The following is a 24,963-nucleotide window of genomic DNA, read 5'->3' as shown; positions in this document are numbered from 1 at the left end:
GCTGACAATAATTAAGGAAGTAAACATTAAACTTTTAAGTCTGTTATTGTAGTCAAAATAGGTGAGTGCTAAGAGTAGTCCTTGCGCCTAAGATCTTTGGGTAATTCATAATTGGTCCTTCGTAAGGAAAGGAATGTTGTCCATATGATTTCGTTTTAACAGTGGGAATGATGCGAGTGTCGAAAGAGGAGTGTAAGTTTCTAGATGGAGTGTACACATGTGTGTGGTCAGATAGGTATACTGAACTGGAGCCAGTCAATGAAATGTAGCATAGTGGACATATTTTATACTTGGTTGTTATGTGTAAAAATTGCAACATTTCGTGAGTTATTTTGTAAATCTTGATACTGAATGGTAATTTTATGAATTTCTATCAAGAAATAATGTCACATCATTGTCAGATGAGAATGCATCAAACAATGGAACCAGGAAAATTTTCCCGCTATGTACAGTCTTGATGGTATTTGAAATGCTTGTTTTGAACAAGAGATCGCCAGTGTTGGTCCCACATAAGATTTTCAATAATTAATCGTGTATTAAAAATTATGAGTCTCAAGGTTATTGCAGACTATAACTTGACTTAATTTTACAACATAGAATCATTAATTATGATTGACGTATAATATTGAACTTTCTTTACACTCATTCAGTATTTTTTTCCTTAATAAAAATTAATACTACCTCTATTTGCAGCCATAATATATGATGGCTCTTGCAAAACATGCACATATTTTGTACAAAAACGTGGAATACGTTTGGGCTTGAAGCTGTATGCTATACATGGTGGCCACTGTAACTGGAAATATTCGGGGAAAACCCTGGTAAGAGCCACCGACCAATGGGGATCTTCTGGCAAGCTTTTTCACTTACCCACATTATCTGAGCCCATGAAGATTAGAATATAAGCAAATAAAACAATTCTGTTATTTAAAGAAGTCTTTAAGAGGACGTAGATACTAGGTATAAAAAGAACTTATAGGAATGAAATGAAACCTAACAAGACTTTTTCAAAATATTAGGACTGATTTATTTACAGATGGCCAGCAGCAGATAACACATTACAGATTGTAACCATGCCATTTACAAGTTATTGGTTGCTGTTGTGATTTATTTATTTTAGTACATACTATTTTGCTTTTAAGGTCCCAGTCCAAATTTGACAACTTACATCATGTTTCTCAATCCATATGTAGTATTTTAATAACTTTATTTTGACCTGATTTCCATAAGCCAAGTTCTTTTTCTAAGCCTGTTTTACAATTATTACAAGTTTCACACATTGCATCGTTTTGTCTTTTGTATATATCCTACATCCCACTTGTGTAGTGGCCTCTCTTAAAGCTGTATTGTGTCATTTCTTTATTGCAACATTAAAATGTTTCTATGAATCAAACTCTACTTCATTCACTGAAATCGCTGTATATTTTAATCTCAAAAAGAATAAATTAGAAATTAGCAATTTTTTGGTACATATTTAGTGGCAATTCCATGTAAGGAATCATGTCTTCCCCAATGTTAAAATACAGTTCCTTTTTTTAATTTAGTCACTATAACAGACTGGTCTGTTTCCTTTCTTTAGGCATGTATAATATCTTCATGCTAGCTATTTTGAAATAATAAGTTGGAACTAATAGGTCAAGTATGTATTTCAGTACTATATGTGTGTGTGATTTGGATTTTTAACGTAACTTTAACAATTTTCCAGTGATATCGCTACGATGTCTGCAGTGTGACAGTTTATAGTGATGTCTAGCACTGGGGCATTATGCCGCAGACATTTTGCATGATGTCCCATCCAGTCACATTATCCTGACACCAGGCCGATCAGTCCTAACACTAACCTCTTAATGCTGAGTGAGGCAGTTGATATGTATTTCAGCTCATTATTATTTTTAGAGACCTAGATATTCAACAAATAAATATTTTGAAATTTCGTGTCATATATTATTTCGTGTCATATGTAACTTATTTCATGTCATATGTAACTTATTTCATGTCATATGTTACTTATTTCATGTCATATGTAACTTATTTCATGTCATATGTAACTTATTTCATGTCATATGTTACTTATTTCATGTCATATGTAACTTATTTCATGTCATATGTTACTTATTTCATGTCATATTTCATGTCATACGTTACTTATTTCATGTCATATGTAACTTATTTCATGTCATATGTAACTTATTTCATGTCATATGTTACTTATTTCTTGTCATGTTACTTCTTTTGTGGGTCAATATATATCTTGGTAAGTCACTGTAGAAATATCCCAATACATCTGCTTGCAGTGTGAAAATGTGTGATTGATAAATTACTGACAAATTTTGGCTTGGACAAAGGTACATGTAAGTAAGGGAATTTGTGTTGCTGTAGGGTTTAGTGCCATTTTTCAGCACACGATAGGCTTTACATGGTGGCCAGTAATTTAGGTGGAGTAAGAACCTGGGAAAGCCCTTGAAAGAACCACCGGCCCACGAGAAGCTACTGGGAAGCTTTCTAGCATGCCCACATTGGCCGAATCTGAGACTCGAACCCACGCAGACAGAGGTGGGATGGCAGTGATCCGTAACGGAGAGCGCTTTAGACCACTCGGCCACACAGGGCCAGTAACGGAGTAATATATTCACAAAGGATTTTCTTCGTATGTTGAAAATTTACATAAAGTGCATAAAACGTAAGAAATTGAAAAGTTGGAGTAGAAAGAAATATTACTCTTTTGCAAAGTATGTATTAAATCATTGGCAATTTCTTGACATTTATTCATATCCTTGCCCATACCCTCTTCTGACCTTCCTTTTTTGAATTTTAGTTTTAAAGTTCGTCTGGAATTCAGGACATAATAAAAAAGGGACATAATCCTAATTGTATAAATACAATAATATATAAAACTTTTGAAATTAACTTGGCTATGGACAATTAAAAGTATCGTAATCTGGTGAAGGCATCAAAACGAAATTGTGTTGCCAACATTCACATGTAATGGGCATCAAAAAAGGACTAACATTTTTCTATTCTTTGATGTGCTTTTTATTGTAGCTAAGCAATACCGTTGGGTACGCTGTAGTTCTCTAAAGTACTTATCATAAACTAGTTTTATATCATGGACACTTTTATACGTACATATGCAAATTGTACAGTTATGTTGCTATGCTAAATCATTACTATTTGGTTACTACTAAACTATGAGAGAAAAAAGATCTAGTATATTCCAATGTTCTTCCCGAAAGCTTATGTATACAATTTAAAATACTGATTTTCTCGAAATATTGTTTTCGTCTACTACTCCGGATCGTCCGTATTTTCCACTGTCTCACTCACAGCATTAGTTGGTCATTCCTATCTGCAAGTAAAGAAAGATCAGGATGTGATACAGTAGTAGGGGTGGATCTCTATTCTGAAGCCAGTAATTTTGACTTTTACTAAATTACAACTGTGTTCTGGTCAGCATTATAGTATACAATGAAGATCGTATTTTTTCTTCGAGGAGACCATACAATAACAGAATAAAAATGAAATTACACAAATTATACTGATAACATTTTTACTTTGTGTTAGTATTGTCTAAGAGCATAGGGCTGTTTTTAAAGACTTAAAAGATAAATAAAGAATCATCGTGAAATAGAAAAGTGAGAAATTGGTTTAATATGATAAACGTCTACGTTGTCACGTGTAAAATACAAGGAATAAAGTCATAATTTGCTATTGTATCATTCCCATTGAGATGATCTATATATTATTCCAGCGTTAACCTGTCTATATAGACAGTATTATTATTATTATTATTATTATCATTATTTTCTTCCTAAACTAATTAAAATGTTTAACTAGCAAAATACTAATTATGCCTAAAGCTACCTATCGAAAAGTTACAGTTTGTTGGACGATGACGCAAGGTGTGACTTTAACATTTAGTTAACTGTCCTGTTGGTAACATATAACGCTGCATCTTGTCACTTATTGTTTTCTACTTTAATGATTGGAAGTTCCATAGTTATGTGCTGAATAGATATATTGCATTGGTTGCATTATTTTACTCAGATGATTGTTTAGCTGCAGAGATAAGTTGATATTTGCTGTAACTGGAGTTAGCTACAGAAATTGTTCAATATTTGTTGTAGCTGGAGTTCAGCTACATTAATTGTTTGATATTTGCTGTAACTGGAGTTCTGCTGGAGATTATGTTTGCTGTGACTGGAGTTCAGCTACAAAGATTACTTGATATTTGCTGTAACTTGATATATTCAAGAAGCACTGCAGTACTTGTAAACTGAAGATCAACTGAGGAAATACAAAAGCATTATAATTCGAAATGTGGGATATTTACAACAATACGTAAAGTTGGTGTTTTTTCGAGGATGGCCAACTAGTGATATCTTTCTTTTTTAAATTTCTTTTCTGTGTGTTCTATATGTGTCATGAAATACTATCTTCACAAGCGGCAACAGTACTGTATCACATGAAATCCAAAAATACATCGCTTTTATTCATAGTCTTCCGAATGTTTTCAAAATTGTTGATAACAAAATAGCATACATTATGTACTGTAGGTCAGAGATGTGAATTCTGTACTATAGGTCAGAGATGTGAATTCTGTACTATAGGTTAGAGATGTAAATTCTGTACTATAGGTCAGAGATATGAATTCTGTACTATAGGTCACATATGTGAATTCTGTACTATAGGTCAGAGATGTGAATTCTGTACTGTAGGTCAGAAATGTGAATTCTGTACTATAGGTCACATATGTGAATTCTGTACTATAGATCAGAGATGTGAATTATGTACTATAGGTCAGAGATGTGGTCATATCGAAGATATTGAAATGTGTTAACTGGAAATCACTGGACAAACACCTAACGTCTTTATCTGCCACCAACCTGGGAGAATGCCATTGCAAATAGCAAGGTATGGTATAACAATAAAATACCGGTTTAAACGTCTAAAGATGCCATCCACTAGATTTCTAAAACAAAGCTGTAGTTACAGTTAACATGGGTTGATCACATGTTGTGTAAATCAAGTCGAACATTTACTTTTTCATGTGGCATGATAAAACCTTGGACTGCTTAGAGTTAGGGTGACAAAATTAGCTTTATTGGTGTCAAAGTAGAGAAGTAGATATATTTCTTGCATGAAATGAGTTCTAAAATGAGTGGAAAAAACCACGATTTTATAACAGGATATGATATGATTTCTGCAATAATATAAATAGTTTGAATACGAATGCATTGTATATTGTTCGTTTAGTGTATACATTTGAAAGTGGAATCTTCCCTATCATGGTCAATTTAGGTAGATATAAAAATATATATCTACAAATACTTTGACCTTTTAAACAGCTTGAGAAGATCTTGTACACACACACACACACACACACATACACACACACGCACATATGCTAATTATTACAGGCTTTACACAACCGCTCCGGTGGCCTAGTGGTTAGAGCGTCCGCCTCGGATGCGGGAGGTCGTGGGTCCGATCCCCGGCTGAGTCATACCAAAGACTTACAAAAATGGTACTAGCAGCTGCCTCGCATGGCGCTCAGCATTAAGAGGTTAGTGTTAGGACTGGCATGCCTGGTGTCAGGATAATGTGACTGGGTGGGACATCAAGCTACATGTCTGCAGCATGATGCCCCAGTGCTAGACATCACTATAAAATGTCACACTGAGACATCGTAGCGATATGACTGAAAAATTGTTAAAGCTACGTTAAAAATCCAAATCACACACACACACAGGCTTTAAAACATTACGCAAAACTAGTGTCATAAAAATAAAATATTGCATACTTTTGGACTATTTCTGTTGCAATCATTGCATATCAAGGAATCAGTATGTAAATTATAACAATCTACCATGCTGTATATTTACCAGTAATGTAATACTGTAATTTGAGGCCACATGTTAATATTCCAACAATAAATGTCGGTGTTATTATTATTGCCAGTAGTGAAGGGGGGCACCCTACGGACAATGGGAATTAGCATTACAGGGACCCCTGGGTCAATCTACGGACAATGGAAATTTAACATGGAGAAAAATCGTGGGTCAATCTACGGACAAGGGGAATTAACATGGGAATAAATCGTGGGTCACTCTACGTACAAGGGAATTTAACATGGCAATAAATCGTGGGTCACTCTACGTACAAGGGGAATTTAACATGGGAATAAATCGTGGGTCACTTTACGTACAAGGGAAAATTAACATGGGGAATAGATCGTGGGACTGTCTAGGGACAATGGGAAATTTAACATTACGGAAACCCCTGGGGGATATAGCCTCAAGGGAATTTAACATATGGAAATTGAACATGGTGGATCTGTATAGCGTCAAGGGGAATTGAACATGGTGGGACTATCTAGGGACAATGATGGTAGAGGGTCAAACACAACAGAGACAGAAACATACATACACTAGTACAAGCGTGGGATTTATATATAAAGCATTACCAAGACCTGAAATCTTGCTGGGGTGTTCAAAAATTTGCATAATTGTAATGATGCTATAAATAGCTATAATCAAGGAAATGCTCAACGACAAAATGGATGTGACTAAAAGTAACGTTAAAATGACGAAATTGTCCCAGAATTTAAAGGAAAATAAACATATCCCCGAAAATTAAGTTACAATGGTTTAGACTAAAATGGATAAAATTAGTAACTACTTACAATATCAACTTCTGTGACGATCGTGGATAAATACCTATGTATCTATAATCAGCTGAAATTCCTATGAAATCCCACTATCTATTTATAGCTCCAACTTGTGGGTTTTTCCTTTGGAAAATCCCACTATCTTTTTATAGCCTCAGCTTGAGTGACGTTCCTGTTTATGAATTCTAGTATATATGTATAGCTACAAAATGTGGAAATCCCCAAGTCGATATTTATAGTCTCAAAATTTCCACAAAATGTGGAAATCCCCAAGTCGATATTTATAGTCTCAAAATTTCCAGCGTCAGTGACGTCACTGTACTGAACACTAGAGGCTAAATGGCAACAGTGTTGCAAGTGGCTGACCTGAATACGCGCTACTGTAGGTAGGTAGGTAGAGTGTATCTGATAGGTATTAAGTGAGTTTTATAGGGACAAACAGAGACCAATACACACACACACACACACACACACACACACACACACGCGCAGACACACTCACACACACACACACACACACGCACACACACACACACACACACACACACAACATACGCGCAGACACACTCACACACACACACACACACACGCGCACACACACACACACACACACACACACACACACACACACACACAGAGGGAAGAGGAAAAAACAAACCCCAAATATACTATCCACACTCGGGCGGAAGAAAAAAAACAACCAAATATACGATCTACACAACGTACGCGAACACACACACACACTATAAAATGGATAAAATTAGTAACTACTTACAATATCAACTTCTGTGACGATCGTGGATAAATACCTATGTATCTATAATCAGCTGAAATTCCTATGAAATCCCACTATCTATTTATAGCTCCAACTTGTGGGTTTTTCCTTTGGAAAATCCCACTATCTTTTTATAGCCTCAGCTTGAGTGACGTTCCTGTTTATGAATTCTAGTATATATGTATAGCTACAAAATGTGGAAATCCCCAAGTCGATATTTATAGTCTCAAAATTTCCACAAAATGTGGAAATCCCCAAGTCGATATTTATAGTCTCAAAATTTCCAGCGTCAGTGACGTCACTGTACTGAACACTAGGGGCTAAATGGCAACAGTGTTGCAAGTGGCTGACCTGAATACGCGCTACTGTAGGTAGGTAGGTAGAGTGTATCTGATAGGGATAAAGTGAGTTTTATAGGGACAAACAGAGACCAATACACACACACACACACACACACACACACACACACACAGAGGGAAGAGGAAAAAACAAACCCCAAATATACTATCCACGCTCGGGAGGAAAAAAAAACAACCAAATATACGATCTACACAACGTACGCGAACACACACACACACTATAAAATGGATAAAATTAGTAACTACTTACAATATCAACTTCTGTGACGATCGTGGATAAATACCTATGTATCTATAATCAGCTGAAATTCCTATGAAATCCCACTATCTATTTATAGCTCCAACTTGTGGGTTTTTCCTTTGGAAAATCCCACTATCTTTTTATAGCCTCAGCTTGAGTGACGTTCCTGTTTATGAATTCTAGTATATATGTATAGCTACAAAATGTGGAAATCCCCAAGTCGATATTTATAGTCTCAAAATTTCCACAAAATGTGGAAATCCCCAAGTCGATATTTATAGTCTCAAAATTTCCAGCGTCAGTGACGTCACTGTACTGAACACTAGGGGCTAAATGGCAACAGTGTTGCAAGTGGCTGACCTGAATACGCGCTACTGTAGGTAGGTAGGTAGAGTGTATCTGATAGGGATAAAGTGAGTTTTATAGGGACAAACAGAGACCAATACACACACACACACACACACACACACACACAACATACGCGCAGACACACTCACACACACACACACGCGCACACACACACACACACAACATACGCGCAGACACACTCACACACACACACACACACACACACACACAGAGGGAAGAGGAAAAAACAAACCCCAAATATACTATCCACACTCGGGAGGAAGAAAAAAAACAACCAAATATACGATCTACACAACGTACGCTAACACACAGACACACACACACACACGCGCGCGCGCGCACACCACAGAGGGAAGAAGAAGAAAACCATTATACACTATCCACACGGAGTGAAGAAATAACCCTTTATATATACTATCAACAGAGAGTGAAGAAAATAACCCATTATATTCCATCAACACAGAGTGAAGAAAAAGTTTTTTGAAAGCACCTAAGCCCTCACCTGCAATGACCAACTCTGCCAAACACCTACACCCCACCCCACCCCCACTACCAACACTACAAAACCCATTTAACCCGTTATTTTATGGCATCAGTGTGTGCTTTAGGAAACATCAAGACACAAAAATGATGGATGAATAGACTGACTATTGTTTACGGACTTGCATGCCTAAAGAGCGTGCGTGAAGGAAAACATCCTTCCATTTCAATTCTAACTAAAACATGATCCAGAGGGATAGAGAGAGGTGAAAGAGCACAATTTCATAAAGTGTGAGTAAAAACAAAACACGCCATCCTTATTATACAATGTCAAGACCAAGAGACACTTACGTTTTCTTTCTAGTCTATTCTCTTTTAGAAGGTAGCATGAAATTTCACATCAGGGCCAACGCATCGGCTCACATTGTCAATTTTTCCATTTCCATGTCTTTACTGGTACAAGTTCTTCATCATCTTCAATTTCTTCTTCTTCTTCTGAATCCCTCTTCTCTGTTTCGTCTTGTATTTTGTTTATTCTCTTTTCTCGTAGGGCACTCTGAATTCCAGTGTCCTTTCTCCTGACAACGATATTAGGTATCTTGACTTTTGTCTCTCTTTCTTAGACGAAGCAGGTATTTTGGAGACAAATACCCATTTACCTTTGCAGATATAGCAAACTTCATTAGCACTTACACACTTTCGTATGACTCTCATCAAATCAACGACCAAAAGAGTAAGTTTTGTTGTCACTTTCGCATGTGAATTATGCTTTCGTATGACTTTTAGCAAATATTTGACCAGCAGGTCGATCTATGCTGACTCTTCCATCTTTGATCGTTTGAGAGCGGAATGAATACTCTGACGCTAAGACACTCTCCTTATATACAGAGACCTGCTGCGTATGAAACCTAGTCAAATGTAATTTTGCAATAAGATGAAACGATTTCATTGAGGAAGTAAAAGGCAATGATGTACCGTATCGCCTCACACAAAACCTGAAGTGTTAGTTCAAATCCGTGTCAGCGATTTCGAAGACGACATAACTGGGCTTTAATCAATGCTCTCCATTTCTGCCACAAAACCACGAGTCCTGATTCATGCCAAAAGAAATTTCGTTCGGTCCATACAAAATAGTATCACATCTGATAAACGCAAAAACGAACTTCCAGAAAACTGAGAACGACGGCTTACACCTACAACGTAAATGTATGAGTTCAAGTAGTGCGTAAAACTTAGTCAAATTAAATTTTTATAGTCAAGACGAAACGATCTCTTTTCGAAGAAGAAAGTAGACACCAAACGACAATGGCGATCCGTGTCACACAACACTTTTCAAAATGTGTATGATCAGAGGTTTGTTTAGCGATCTGCACGGTTAAATTAAATGTTGATGTATTTTGCAATAAGACGGACACAATTTCCATGGGATCGCCCATGGTACGATTGTCCGTGCATTAGTTTAATTTTTAAAAATATTTTTTTATATAAATCGCCTTTAGGATAGACCCAGTAAAGCATGGCCATTCTCGTCACTGTGTGAATAGCTACTCAAGTCAATTCGAAGCGAACGCGGTAAGAAAATAAGTATAGCCAATGAAATGGCTTACAACGGGTGATGCATTGTTTTGTTCTAGGACTGTGTGGCATAATAATCCCTATGTTCTTGCGTTGTTACCATTACAGTACAGACACTGAAATGTGAACTTACAAGCCCTCTTTGTGTGTGTGTGTTGTACCATTTCCTCTTACCACATCAAAATACTGAGCGTCACAGTATTGGTTCGCGTTTTCAAGCTGACCATTTTTTTATATCTCACTTAAACATTTCGACATAAACACTCACACTCACATCGGTAGAATCAGAACAAACGTGTTACAGTATTGAGGGGCATGTTATCTTTTTTTTTCAAACTAATAAATTTGGGGTTTGTATGAAGTAAAGAACCGAAAGTACAGTGAAACTCAAGGATGATGACCCAATCTGTCTGTCTATTGATGCGTGTATTTACTTAAGAAGAAATATGACCTCTAAAACACAAAGAGATACGGCAAGCATGATTAGATTAAACACAACGATGTTTTTCCTTCACGCCTGTGTAATTTAGAGTTTCAATCGTCTTTGAAGACAAACTTGGTCTCCTTTTGTAGGGCTTGAAATAATAAAAAAAGCTGAAAAATCTTAAGCACTTTGCTATAGATAATTTCATCAACAGACTAAACAACATAAATACCGTTACAACAATAGAAAGCCTTAAATCTTCTATCAAAAAGAAATGCATGAAAAAAATTAAAGATTAACGATAACTAACCAATGAAACCGAATTTAACAAAGGCAATGACATGTGAAGAAATGCCTCTCACTTTGGAAAGGTAGGCGAATGTACTCTGTCATGCACCATCAACTTGAAAAAAATTATGAACAGAGAGAAACCTGAATTCAAAATTTAGTTGTTTTTTTTTTTTCTTCAAAATTATTTCGTTTCTTTTTGTTTTGGAACAAATCTAAGCACTAATATAGAGTGGAAAAGGGAAAATGCACATACAAGCTTTGATATTTCTGAAAAAATGAGGGGATATTCCTAATGTTCATAACCACCTATATATGCTTGGACTTGTCTGTGACTTATCCACAAAACAAGATGTACATATTTCTGGTCAAGCTGCAAGTGTGTGCGTGTTTTTGAAAATGGTAAAAACTTGGATATACAATTTTCTCGTGACACTTATAAAGTGAAGAGTCTGTGCAAGTGTCAAAAGCCAAAGTCATATAAGTTTTGTATTTTGTACGGCTTGTAAAGATTTCCACTTTAGGAAATGTGAAGTATCACAAGTTATTATCACAAACAGAAGTGGAACATAGGGGCTTGCAAGAAAGAAAATAACCCAGACAGTTGGTGTCATCAAGAGTGCTAGAGACGGTACCCGAACTTGCTTGCTTGCTTACTTGAATTAAAGTGATTTTCGCTCTAATGGAGCATGTATCACTGGTTCAATAACGCACCGCGTGATTTTTAATTACTCCTGGGGAAGGAAAGAGAGCCTCATCCCCCAGGCTTTTATGTACTCACAGACTATTTTTAAATTTAGCCACTCAGGTGTAGGACTAACTAGTCCTTAACAACCTGACTGAAAGGCTTTACACATGAGTGGGAATTGTCTCACCACACACTCATTTTTCTGTCCGAGCGTGGTAAAGGAGGAAAAAGGTGCTCAGCAAGACAGCCATGGATGTTAAGTACTCACCAAAACGCTAGCCCGTACTTATTTCAAATCAAGTCGTGTCACCAAAAAAAGACAACGTGTACGACATCAAAGGCATTGTCAAACGCAGAATGCCTCATTGCTAACTGGCTAGGTCTGCATTTCTTGCTCCCGCTGCTGTTGCGTATGTTTCTTCCCTCCACACCGAGTTCTGGGCCTAATTCTTTTAATTTCGTTGTACCCGAACTTACATTATCCATATTATCACCAACAAAAAAAAACAAAACAAAAACGCACAGACCTAAAAGAAACACTCACTCACTTTTTTACAGAACATTACTATTTTTAAAATTTTGATAAGCGACGGAAACGAACAACTTAGAGTCACACTTTCTAACCAAGATAAAGAAATCATGTGCTGATAGACTCACTTCTGTATTTTTTCTTCTAACTGACTAACATATCATAGGCAATGCAATGTTATTTCTTTTCGAGAGTATGGGGTAGCCCTGAAATGTTTTTGGGAACTTGAAGCTATGGCGATCGCTTAGTGACGAGAATGGCCATGCTTTACTGGGTCTATCCTAAAGGCGATTTATATAAAAAAATATTTTTAAAAATTAAACTAATGCACGGACAATCGTACCATGGGCGATCCCATGGAAATTGTGTCCGTCTTATTGCAAAATACATCAACATTTAATTTAACCGTGCAGATCGCTAAACAAACCTCTGATCATACACATTTTGAAAAGTGTTGTGTGACACGGATCGCCATTGTCGTTTGGTGTCTACTTTCTTCTTCGAAAAGAGATCGTTTCGTCTTGACTATAAAAATTTAATTTGACTAAGTTTTACGCACTACTTGAACTCATACATTTACGTTGTAGGTGTAAGCCGTCGTTCTCAGTTTTCTGGAAGTTCGTTTTTGCGTTTATCAGATGTGATACTATTTTGTATGGACCGAACGAAATTTCTTTTGGCATGAATCAGGACTCGTGGTTTTGTGGCAGAAATGGAGAGCATTGATTAAAGCCCAGTTATGTCGTCTTCGAAATCGCTGACACGGATTTGAACTAACACTTCAGGTTTTGTGTGAGGCGATACGGTACATCATTGCCTTTTACTTCCTCAATGAAATCGTTTCATCTTATTGCAAAATTACATTTGACTAGGTTTCATACGCAGCAGGTCTCTGTATATAAGGAGAGTGTCTTAGCGTCAGAGTATTCATTCCGCTCTCAAACGATCAAAGATGGAAGAGTCAGCATAGATCGACCTGCTGGTCAAATATTTGCTAAAAGTCATACGAAAGCATAATTCACATGCGAAAGTGGCAACAAAACTTACTCTTTTGGTCGTTGATTTGATGAGAGTCATACGAAAGTGTGTAAGTGCTAATGAAGTTTGCTATATCTGCAAAGGTAAATGGGTATTTGTCTCCAAAATACCTGCTTCGTCTAAGAAAGAGAGACAAAAGTCAAGATACCTAATATCGTTGTCAGGAGAAAGGACACTGGAATTCAGAGTGCCCTACGAGAAAAGAGAATAAACAAAATACAAGACGAAACAGAGAAGAGGGATTCAGAAGAAGAAGAAGAAATTGAAGATGATGAAGAACTTGTACCAGTAAAGACATGGAAATGGAAAAATTGACAATGTGAGCCGATGCGTTGGCCCTGATGTGAAATTTCATACTACCTTCTAAAAGAGAATAGACTAGAAAGAAAACGTAAGTGTCTCTTGGTCTTGACATTGTATAATAAGGATAGCGTGTTTTGTTTTTACTCACACTTTATGAAATTGTGCTCTTTCACCTCTCTCTATCCCTCTGGATCATGTTTTAGTTAGAATTGAAATGGAAGGATGTTTTCCTTCACGCACGCTCTTTAGGCATGCAAGTCCGTAAACAATAGTCAGTCTATTCATCCATCATTTTTGTGTCTTGATGTTTCCTAAAGCACACACTGATGCCATAAAATAACGGGTTAAATGGGTTTTGTAGTGTTGGTAGTGGGGGTGGGGTGGGGTGTAGGTGTTTGGCAGAGTTGGTCATTGCAGGTGAGGGCTTAGGTGCTTTCAAAAAACTTTTTCTTCACTCTGTGTTGATGGAATATAATGGGTTATTTTCTTCACTCTCTGTTGATAGTATATATAAAGGGTTATTTCTTCACTCCGTGTGGATAGTGTATAATGGTTTTCTTCTTCTTCCCTCTGTGGTGTGCGCGCGCGCGTGTGTGTGTGTGTGTGTGTGTTAGCGTACGTTGTGTAGATCGTATATTTGGTTGTTTTTTTTCTTCCTCCCGAGTGTGGATAGTATATTTGGGGTTTGTTTTTTCCTCTTCCCTCTGTGTGTGTGTGTGTGTGTGTGTGTGTGTGTGTGTGTGTGAGTGTGTCTGCGCGTATGTTGTGTGTGTGTGCGCGTGTGTGTGTGTGTGTGAGTGTGTCTGCGCGTATGTTGTGTGTGTGTGTGTGTGTGTGTGTATTGGTCTCTGTTTGTCCCTATAAAACTCACTTTATCCCTATCAGATACACTCTACCTACCTACCTACAGTAGCGCGTATTCAGGTCAGCCACTTGCAACACTGTTGCCATTTAGCCCCTAGTGTTCAGTACAGTGACGTCACTGACGCTGGAAATTTTGAGACTATAAATATCGACTTGGGGATTTCCACATTTTGTGGAAATTTTGAGACTATAAATATCGACTTGGGGATTTCCACATTTTGTAGCTATACATATATACTAGAATTCATAAACAGGAACGTCACTCAAGCTGAGGCTATAAAAAGATAGTGGGATTTTCCAAAGGAAAAACCCACAAGTTGGAGCTATAAATAGATAGTGGGATTTCATAGGAATTTCAGCTGATTATAGATACATAGGTATTTATCCACGATCGTCACAGAAGTTGATATTGTAAGTAGTTACTAATTTTATCCATTTTAGTCTAAACCATTGTAACTTAATTTTCGGGGATATGTTTATTTTCCTTTAAATTCTGGGACAATTTCGTCATTTTAACGTTACTTTTAGTCACATCCATTTTGTCGTTGAGCATTTCCTTGATTATAGCTATTTATAGCATCATTACAATTATGCAAATTTTTGAACACCCCAGCAAGATTTCAGGTCTTGGTAATGCTTTATATATAAATCCCACGCTTGTACTAGTGTATGTATGTTTCTGTCTCTGTTGTGTTTGACCCTCTACCATCATTGTCCCTAGATAGTCCCACCATGTTCAATTCCCCTTGACGCTATACAGATCCACCATGTTCAATTTCCATATGTTAAATTCCCTTGAGGCTATATCCCCCAGGGGTTTCCGTAATGTTAAATTTCCCATTGTCCCTAGACAGTCCCACGATCTATTCCCCATGTTAAATTTCCCTTGTAAGTAAAGTGACCCACGATTTATTCCCATGTTAAATTCCCCTTGTACGTAGAGTGACCCACGATTTATTGCCATGTTAAATTCCCTTGTACGTAGAGTGACCCACGATTTATTCCCATGTTAATTCCCCTTGTCCGTAGATTGACCCACGATTTTTCTCCATGTTAAATTTCCATTGTCCGTAGATTGACCCAGGGGTCCCTGTAATGCTAATTCCCATTGTCCGTAGGGTGCCCCCCTTCACTACTATTGCCATTATTGTTTTATTACAAATGCTATTATTACTTCTATCAATATTATACAACAATACCTGATACATTATATTTTACCTCATAAACCACTTTGGTAAGTCACTCCATTTTCTGTAATCTTGTTAATTGGTTAATTTATTAGTTACTTATATGAAATGTCATAATTGTACATGTACAGTGCTTCTGTATAGATGTGTAGATGCCTTAGCCAGCTGTTTATTTCTAAACAAAGTCTTGAAGTAAATCTTTAGAAATGGGTCATTTGGTGACGTAGCTGGCATTACTATTTTCAGCGAAGAGAATCGCTGTATTTGGTACATGGTTTTCTTCTTGAAAGTTTATGACAACTTTGAGATAAACCAGGGTTAAATTATGCCATAATGTGGTATATAAAAGGTAGTGTAGAGACTATCAAAACATGACAAGGCAATGGATTAGATTTGGTACATATGAATCTGATAAATAAAGCTATGCAATGATTTGTTGAATGTTCTCAGATACCTCTTCCTATAGTAAACATAAGTGAGATGTTGCATACTTCGATTGTAAGTAGTTGTAAACGTAATACCTTCGGTAGATTGTCTTGTTTGAAAACATATTTCTGTCTTAATTTCCTGGCACGTAAAACCATCACGGTAACAACGAGACATAGCAGGGCGAAAAATGCCGTACTTATTCCAATTGCTACGAAGAGGAGGGTGTTATCTGTAAAGAATAAAGTTTAATTTAAATATGTCCTCTGATAAAAAGTGTATTTAAGTATTCGAGAGTCTTCTTCAACCCTTTCAAATTAATGCAAGCATAAAGTACATATACTACAAGATTAACCCATAAAAATAAACGTTAACTTGAGATACTTCGAGATTAACTCTTCCAAATTAATGTAAAATAAATATACAAGGTTAAAGATAAAGGGTTAAAGGTTACAGTTTAAAGTCTATATAAAATAAAATATATTTGTAAAAGCTAAAAACTCCATAATAATAACATAAATGTACAAACTATAAACTCCGTAATCTAAACTCTTTGTTATATAGCCACAGTATAAACAGTAAATGAGATCATTACCACTGTACTATTATGACTGGTGACAAATTCACAGCAGTGTCTTTGATATAGATTTTATGTCAAAATATGTTTAAGCAATATTAACTAAAAGTGAAAGGTCAGTATTATTTTAAAGTGAAATGTAAAGGATTTTGAAATATTTACCCTCTTGCTTCTTCAAACTGAAAGAGAAACACACAAACAGGAAATTATTGTGGACATAGAGCAAATAAGAAAATATAGTATAGTGCCTATTATAAAGACAAAATAAATTCGAACGAAAATAAACTTTCTAAATTGAAGATATAGGAGATTAATAAAGACTGAATGCTCATGAGTGTTTAGTAGATTGCTTATTCACTTTTAAGTACAGCATTCCATAACATGTTCATTTGTATGTATGTATGTATGTATGTATGTATGTATGTATGTATGATTGCATGTGTTGAATATTTATGTATTCCATACTCACGTGCATATTGGTCGTTGGTCGATAATGACACATTCTTTGCCAGAGGCACAGTCTCCTATCACTGACAGGTAACTCGCGCACAACAACTTCTCCGTTGTGGTATCAGTAGGCACTAAGAAAATAGTTGTACGTCAGTCGGTACTAATAGGCAATAAGAAAAGAGTTTTACGTCATTTGATACTAAGTAAAGAAATTTACGTCAATTTGTAACTAAGAAAATAATTTTACATCAGCTGGTACTAATAGGCACCAAGAAAAGAGTTTGACACCAGTTGGAACAAGTATACACTAAGGAGAGTTTTACATATATTGGTACTAATTAATACACACTAAGAAAAGAGTTGTATGTCAATTAGTGCTAATAGGCACGAAGAAAAGTGTTTTACATCGATTGGAAGTAATAGGCACTATGGGAAGAGTTTGACGCTCATTGGTACAAATAGGCACTAAGAAAATAGTTTTACGTCCGTTGGTACTAGTACATCAGTGCCAAAGCATTTTTCTATGTTTCCGTTATATAGTCAAATAGAAAACACAACCTCATAAATATTTACATAACCAAGATTCTCTTAATAGGGGAGACGAAGTGATGAGAAATTGATAAAGATTATTATCATTTTCACTATGTCCGTATTCGTCATCAGCAGTACGATGAACAAAGGCAATAACTACTGCTGCCTCATGTTTTAAATATAACTGAGAACAAGTAAAGACATTGCTAATTATAAATCTTATAAAAATGTGATATTTTCACTCAGAAATGTGACTCATGTTTTTCATTCAGAGATATGGTTCATATTTGTTCAAACAAAAGAAGTATTTTTGAGGTTTTTACATTCGTTTCCTTCCACAACAAGTCGAAGTGTTGAAATCTCATCCCCTGCTAATTGGATCTTCTCTCCTGATGCCAAGTTTGCATTGGCCTCTGCTAACTTTCGGAGGGCCTCATCTGAATTCTTTGTGATGATGCTGTAATCCAGAATCAAGCTGCCTCGACTGGTATCAAATACAAAGGTAAAAAGTTCACCACCATTGAGCAGTTATTTCTCCAGAGGGATATTATATATTAATATATAAAATAGAATATTGTACTTTTGACCCTTATCCATGGTCTCTTTTTATGTCTTTGTTCAAAATGTAAATCTTGTTATTTGAAAATTAGTCAGTTCGTGCATTAAGATCTTAACAAAGTCAGTTGTGTTATTGTTGTGTCCATAAATTCATTTGGGCTGGAATTTGTTTATTCAAATTATTTTATTGAAGTTATTCTTCTCTGAAAATATAATGTTCTTTTCAAAATATCATTCTTGGAAATAGAAGCTTCAAGTTATAATGACGTTTCAAATAAGGATTTAATTCTTTTATAGTATTTAAGACCAACAAAAGACTGTTGGCATATCAGCATTATACGGGTCACCACACTCACATCAACACCTTCAGCGTTGGATTTAATTTGGATGTTCACTAAAGTTTATTCAGAACTTTAATTATTAGGACTTGTGTCTGTAATTCTAGCCTTATTTGAGATCCAATTCCCAATACCGCAAGTTCATGTTGCTTCTAATTCGTTTCTATAACGTATTTTAAGACAATTGAGTCGTAATACAAAATATATTTCAAAACTGCTTGCTTAAAAGATGCAAGGATGTAAAATCTTACCGAATTGCAAATATGATGATTCTTACAAACATCTGAGCCATCTTGCGTCGGTAGAAATCACTAAGCTAAAATAAAGTAAATGTGTTGCCATATGTTTTAATTCTCCGTATATTCCAAAAGTATGGATTGAATACTTGAATGAGTCAATTTAAGTTCTTTGTGGCTTTAAATAACTTTTATTCGATGACAGATAAGCTTACTCCGAAATAATTAGAATATAAATATAAAAGAGAACAAAACAAGCAAAAATGAAGAAACATGGAAGGGTACCCAAATCGTATGAGTAATGTACACTATAATCTTGTAATATATTCATTTTACAACGACCTAATTTCTATAATCTTGTAATATATTCATTTTACAACGACCTAATTTCTATACTTTTATGATCATATTGTAAAGCCCAGATAAATTAAGAAAACAAACATGAAACCTATGAGACTTTAATTTCTTTTACAAATATTATATTTCATCCTCCAAATCGACTTAAGGCAAGGAAGGAAGTTCTTAAGTTGCCTTAAACTCAGTGAATGAATTCGTAGGCCAGCGTATCTAAAATTGTAATGTTATAGTACTTTGGTAAAGGTATTCTATAGCCGGTAATAAATGTTGAGAGAGGAAATAATTATATTTGACTCTTCGACTCGTATTACCAACTTACCGCATCCACAGAATCAGACTCTATTCTGGCATAGTTCTCTGGAACTTTAATATCGATTGATGGAAGAAGCGTTAAGTCCACAGTGATACTACACATAATGGAGGTATATTCGGCTGAAAGAATGCATATACATTAAAACTGTAAAATTTTGCTGAAATTAACTAGGTATGTACAACAAACTTCAAAATATTATTTCAAAATTCAATGTTACTTAATTGATTAGGCATCTCCTGGAACGAGGGGATGGACTCCCCACTTAATTGCATAAGAAAATAAATGGTACTTATTCTATTTCGTGAGATTGTTTAACACATCACTGCTTGCTTCCAATCCTACACTGCAATTATACGTTTGAATGGATTGCACTTAGGTGCATTTGAATTGGTTTCATTCCGATTAATATTATTTTCATTTAAAGACTTCTAATTAGCTACTTTAACTTTGTACTTTCAACTCGTTTTTTCGAATTTTGAAGGAAAATTGTTGCGCCTGAGAAATAATTTTCTGCGACACAGTTGGTGTATGAAAGAGGAATCGGTCCGAATAAGTATTTTGAAACAATTAGTGACGATGGAAAGGAAATTATATACACTTACCCTCTATTGCTATTGGTGTTGTAGTTTTCAGCAAATCTGTTTAAATTGAAAACAGAGTATAGATACATCTACTATGAACGTTACGAAACGTTTAAATTCTTGGGACCGGAAACAAATATGAGGCAATGTTTACATCTCTATTACTCTCATTTTGCATTGAAACTAGTTTGGATAACAATAATATAATAAGGATCTAGGTTCACAGATTTCATTACATTCTTCCAGTTCTTGAAGATAATATTTTCTTACCAACTGTATAGGACTAAGTAGGTAATGGTAAAAGGCAAAATATGTGATACCTTCAACACACTCGCTTCCGTTAGGTTTATACCCAAAATGGCACGAACAGAGGAAGGATCCCTGCATGTTGTAACATCCCGAATTGGAAATATTATGACACACTCCTGGTTCCAATTCACATTCGTTTATGTCTTGAGAACAGCTAGCCCCCATCCAGCCTTTTTTGCACAGACAGATTCCGTTACCAGGATCACATGTCTGCTTTTCATTGAATGAATTAGAGATATTACAGGTACACAAAGAACTACAATTGATTCCAAATGTGTTGTCTGTGCAAGCTGAAAAAGTCAGATAAATTTCGATGCAATGGGTAAATCTCATCATCTAGGTTACTGAACCATTAATCATTAGACAATTAAAATGAAATATAAATGTAGATCTGGGTAAGACAACGCAGTACAAATCGAAGTTAATTACATATGTAACTTTACTAGAAAACACATTCAGTTACTTTAAGATATATAACGTTCGTTTTGCAGACAAAATGACTACAGATTACATGCACATAAAAGGAGATTTAGCTTGCAAATCTTGTTACCCAAAATCGTTCAAAAACTAGATATAAACAAAGGAAATGCTGCCTCGTGGACAATACGAGTCTCCTTGCAAATTTTAGCATATAGAAACAACATGTGATGCACGTTTATCACATATAGCTACTGAACATTTATGAGCGAAGTTCCTGTCGTTGTGCTTTATATCGATGCTCATAATCGTCGTCATACACTTAGTTAACATGGAAGAGTTATACATATTAACATCCTGGTCACATTATGTGCTAGCCCTTTCGGGCTTACAGAGAGACTCTATTTTGTGACAGCACCAATACTACAGGTGTTCTGCCTGGAACAATTAGGGCCATAATGAAATACATCGCACACTGTTATGAACAAGAGCATTTGGATTTAATCCTTCGCAGTGACAATATTTCTTGTAAATTGAAAAGTACGGAAACCCATTTAGCTCCTATCAGCACCAATGTTACAGTTGCAAGGTATGGAACAATTAGGTCTATAGCGAAATGTATTGCAGATTAGATAAACGGCATAGAGTCACACTATAAAAGACACTAACATATACTATTAGAGAGTTATGCCATTAAAAAAATGTATAACATAATTAACCGGAGAAAGATAAGATTTAAATGCAAACAAAACAATATTTTATTGGATAGTTTTAGTACCAAATATCGGATGATACAAGTCCAGAAAATGTAAATAAAACTTAACAATACTTTTCCCATGTAACCCTTTACTGTTCACTGACAAAAAGGAATACGAACCTCTACTTAAGCGAAATAACTATATGATACAATTAACCTCTAACTACGAGATTTACGACTTAGTGTAAACTGCAAGATAAATGCCATGCAAGTCATCCTAGTACCAACGTTGGACTGTAAAACCCCCAAAACTAAATACAAAAAACCGACTATAGCAACAAAATTAGAAAAACAACCAATAAAATATACTGACCAGAAATACAAATTATAAATTAACCGCGAGGAATTACCGGGCTCGCTGACACCCATCTTGGTTGAGTAGACAGGGTAGATATGTCTTTGTCATTATCTATCCAATATCAAAGAATACCTAACAATAAACATTCAGATTTAGAAAGGGCACAACAAATGCTAGTTTTCAAATCGACATTCTCATAGCGCTGTCTTTTAAAAACCAAAATGTATCATATACCAACTTAGACTGTATCGGCACATTCTTATCAACTGCCTTTTTGTCAAAGAACATTAACTCTAACCATATTATTTTGCAGGATAATTCCTAAAAAAACATCTCGCCCAAGATAGTTGCATGGGAGATTAAAGAGTCAAATTAGTACGGTACATCTCTCTCATTATATTTATGCATTAGCGTTAATATTGAAGAGTTAACCATATTTAGTTTACTTGAAAGCCTAAACTAACTAGGACTTTGGTTATACGTGGAAGTATAAACTTCCATTTCACTAAACGAAACAGATTGATTTAAAATGAATTAACCAAGATACTAACCTTGGCAAACACTACTCACGTTCCTGAAACCCGGCAAACATTCACAAACGTAGGATCCCATTGTGTTGTTGCACGTGGAATTAGCACCTTTGCATGGATGGGAGGCACATTCGTCTATATCCTGGTCACATTGTGTGCCAGTCCATCCGGGCTTGCATAGACATCCTGTTTTATGATCGCACCTGTCGGCACCAATACCACAGTTGCACGGTTGAGAACAATTAGTTCCATAGTGAAATTCATCGCACACTGTTAAGAACAGGAACATTGAGGTACGATAAAAAATAAAGATAACATTTTGTTATTTAACGTATCGTAAATTAGCTTGAAAAGTGATTCACATAAAATAGTAGATACAACTCACTCAAGTAAAGGTAAGTACATTTAAAATCCAAACAAACAAAACGCTTCATTTAGATGATTTAGCACCAGGTATGGTATGATCCAAGTCCGAGAAATTTCATTGCAAATTCAATATACTTTTTCAATACAATCCTTTACGGTTCTTTTAAAAAAGAAGATATCCACTAGCTGAGTGAAAGAAGTGTATGATAAAATTGGCTTCAAATATGAGATTTACATCTTACCATAAACAGCATGAGCCAAATGTATGCAAATCGTCCTAGTACCATACCCGAGGATTTAAAGAAAGGCAGAAAGGAACAATAAAAAAGGGGGAAAAGCCAAACAATAGAAGAAAGAAAAAAAAACCACTAAAGATTTTTAGGTATTTCGAATGTACAAGAGCTTTTAACTAACATGGTCACCAAAGCTTGTTCAAGAAGCTAACACATATTGGAAAAATAACTTCGATAAATATCAGTTGGATTTAATTGTTCGCTGTGACGATACTTGTTGTATAATGAAAAGTAGAGAAAACCATTATTAAAATCAATTACCATGACATGATGTTCTGTTTAAGAAAAATCCGTCATGACAGAAACAGCTGTAACTTCCAATACTGTTATTGCAGATTTGAACACAATCGTTTAGCCTTCCGTCATCACATTCATCGATATCTGTAGATAAATATAGTTATCTATTAAGTGGCGAGAAAGTATTTCATTATATTATAAAAATAAAAACATGTCCTACAAAAAGTATAATCTTAGCTGGAAAATATAAATCATGCACAAATTAAAAATAAAGAAAAAAATAAACGAACAAGCCACATAAAACGAACTGAACAAATTAAAAAGTAGAAGCACTTAAAATATATGTCTTTTGTTACGAATGTTTTTGCTGATATCCATCTTTATTGAGTAAATATAGATGACATAACTATGTCATTATGTCATCAATACCAAACTATTTGAATTTTGTTTGATACTCATGCACGTTTGAATTAAACAATGTACATTCAAGTCTTGAAAGGGTACAATAAATGATAGTTTTCACACCAATATTCGCCGATATTTACTAGCGTCTTCTAAAATCCAAAACAAAACTGCTTTTAAGATATACAACTCAGGTTCTATCAACACGAGTATCATTTGCCTTTTATTGACAAATAAATGTTGACTCAAGCCAAAGTATTTACACAGGTATAATTCGTAATGATATGTCCCATCCAAGATATTTGTATGGCATTGTTCGTAATATGTCCCATCCAAGATATTTGTATGGATAGTTCGTAATGAATTGTCCCACATCCAAGATATTTGTATGGGATAGTTCGTAATGAAAAGTCCCACATCCAAGATATTTGTATGGGATAGGTCGTAATGATATCTCCCATATCTAAGATATGTGAATGGGATAGTTTGTAATGAGTATGTTCTATCATAGATATTCTAGAGTCAAATTAGTAGCTCACGTACCTCTTATTATGTTGATTGGTAAATGTAAACAAATACTAAAGAAGTAAACTTATTTAGTATACTTGAAAGCCTAAGCTGATAGAGACCGTCATTGTCATAGATACCATTCGACTTAAAGAAACATTTTGATATAAAATAAATTAATATGCAAACCTTGGCAAACACTGCTTACGTTCTTGAAACCCGGCAAACAATCACAAACATAGGATCCCATTGTGTTGATGCACGTGGAATTAGCACCTATGCATTGATGGTAGGCACATTCGTCTATATCCTGGTTACAATGTGTGCCAGTCCATCCGGTCTTACAGAGACACCCTGTTTTATGATCGCACCTGTCAGCACCAATACCACAGTTGCACAGTTGGGAACAATTAGGTCCGTAGTGAAATGCATCGCACACTTTGGGAAAGACAGAATAGAGGATATTGAGAAAGAATAACCCCCGCAACATATGCTAAACATATTTAAATTCAAAGAAAGGGAATCTTCGGTTAGATACTTTACTACCAGAAAAGGTAGATAGCAAGTCCAGAAAATTTCAACTATAATCTAAATATACTTTTTCTCTACAATCGGTAACTTTTCCCTAGGAAGAAAGAAGACTAACCTCTATCTAGACGACTGGACTATAAAATTATGTTTTTCATCTTTTCC

At 35.5% G+C, this 24,963-nt stretch overlaps 1 protein-coding gene across 1 annotated transcript in view; it reads right to left on the bottom strand.

The window, feature by feature from the left end:
• Nucleotides 1-3,009: 3,009 nt before the first annotated feature.
• LOC149805625 (uncharacterized) overlaps nt 3,010-24,963 on the bottom strand; it is a 57,807-nt gene continuing 35,853 nt past the window's right edge. The window contains exons 18-29 of the mRNA XM_089950263.1: nt 24,460-24,708; nt 23,386-23,505; nt 22,487-22,735; nt 20,475-20,753; nt 20,176-20,211; nt 19,580-19,692; nt 18,919-18,983; nt 18,095-18,255; nt 17,260-17,371; nt 16,953-16,969; nt 16,309-16,445; nt 3,010-3,346 (exon numbers count right to left, since the gene is read on the bottom strand). Coding sequence (XP_089806389.1) covers nt 3,329-3,346; nt 16,309-16,445; nt 16,953-16,969; nt 17,260-17,371; nt 18,095-18,255; nt 18,919-18,983; nt 19,580-19,692; nt 20,176-20,211; nt 20,475-20,753; nt 22,487-22,735; nt 23,386-23,505; nt 24,460-24,708 — 1,556 coding nt within the window. The 3' untranslated portion in view covers nt 3,010-3,328. The remainder of the gene's footprint in view (nt 3,347-16,308; nt 16,446-16,952; nt 16,970-17,259; nt 17,372-18,094; nt 18,256-18,918; nt 18,984-19,579; nt 19,693-20,175; nt 20,212-20,474; nt 20,754-22,486; nt 22,736-23,385; nt 23,506-24,459; nt 24,709-24,963) is intronic.

The sequence above is a fragment of the Sinohyriopsis cumingii genome, chromosome 2, assembly GCF_028554795.1.
Source record: "Sinohyriopsis cumingii isolate HCF-2022 chromosome 2, ASM2855479v2, whole genome shotgun sequence".
NCBI lineage: Eukaryota > Metazoa > Mollusca > Bivalvia > Unionida > Unionidae > Sinohyriopsis > Sinohyriopsis cumingii.
Note: the sequence above shows the minus strand (reverse complement) of the source record. Positions and strands in the feature narration are given on the sequence as shown.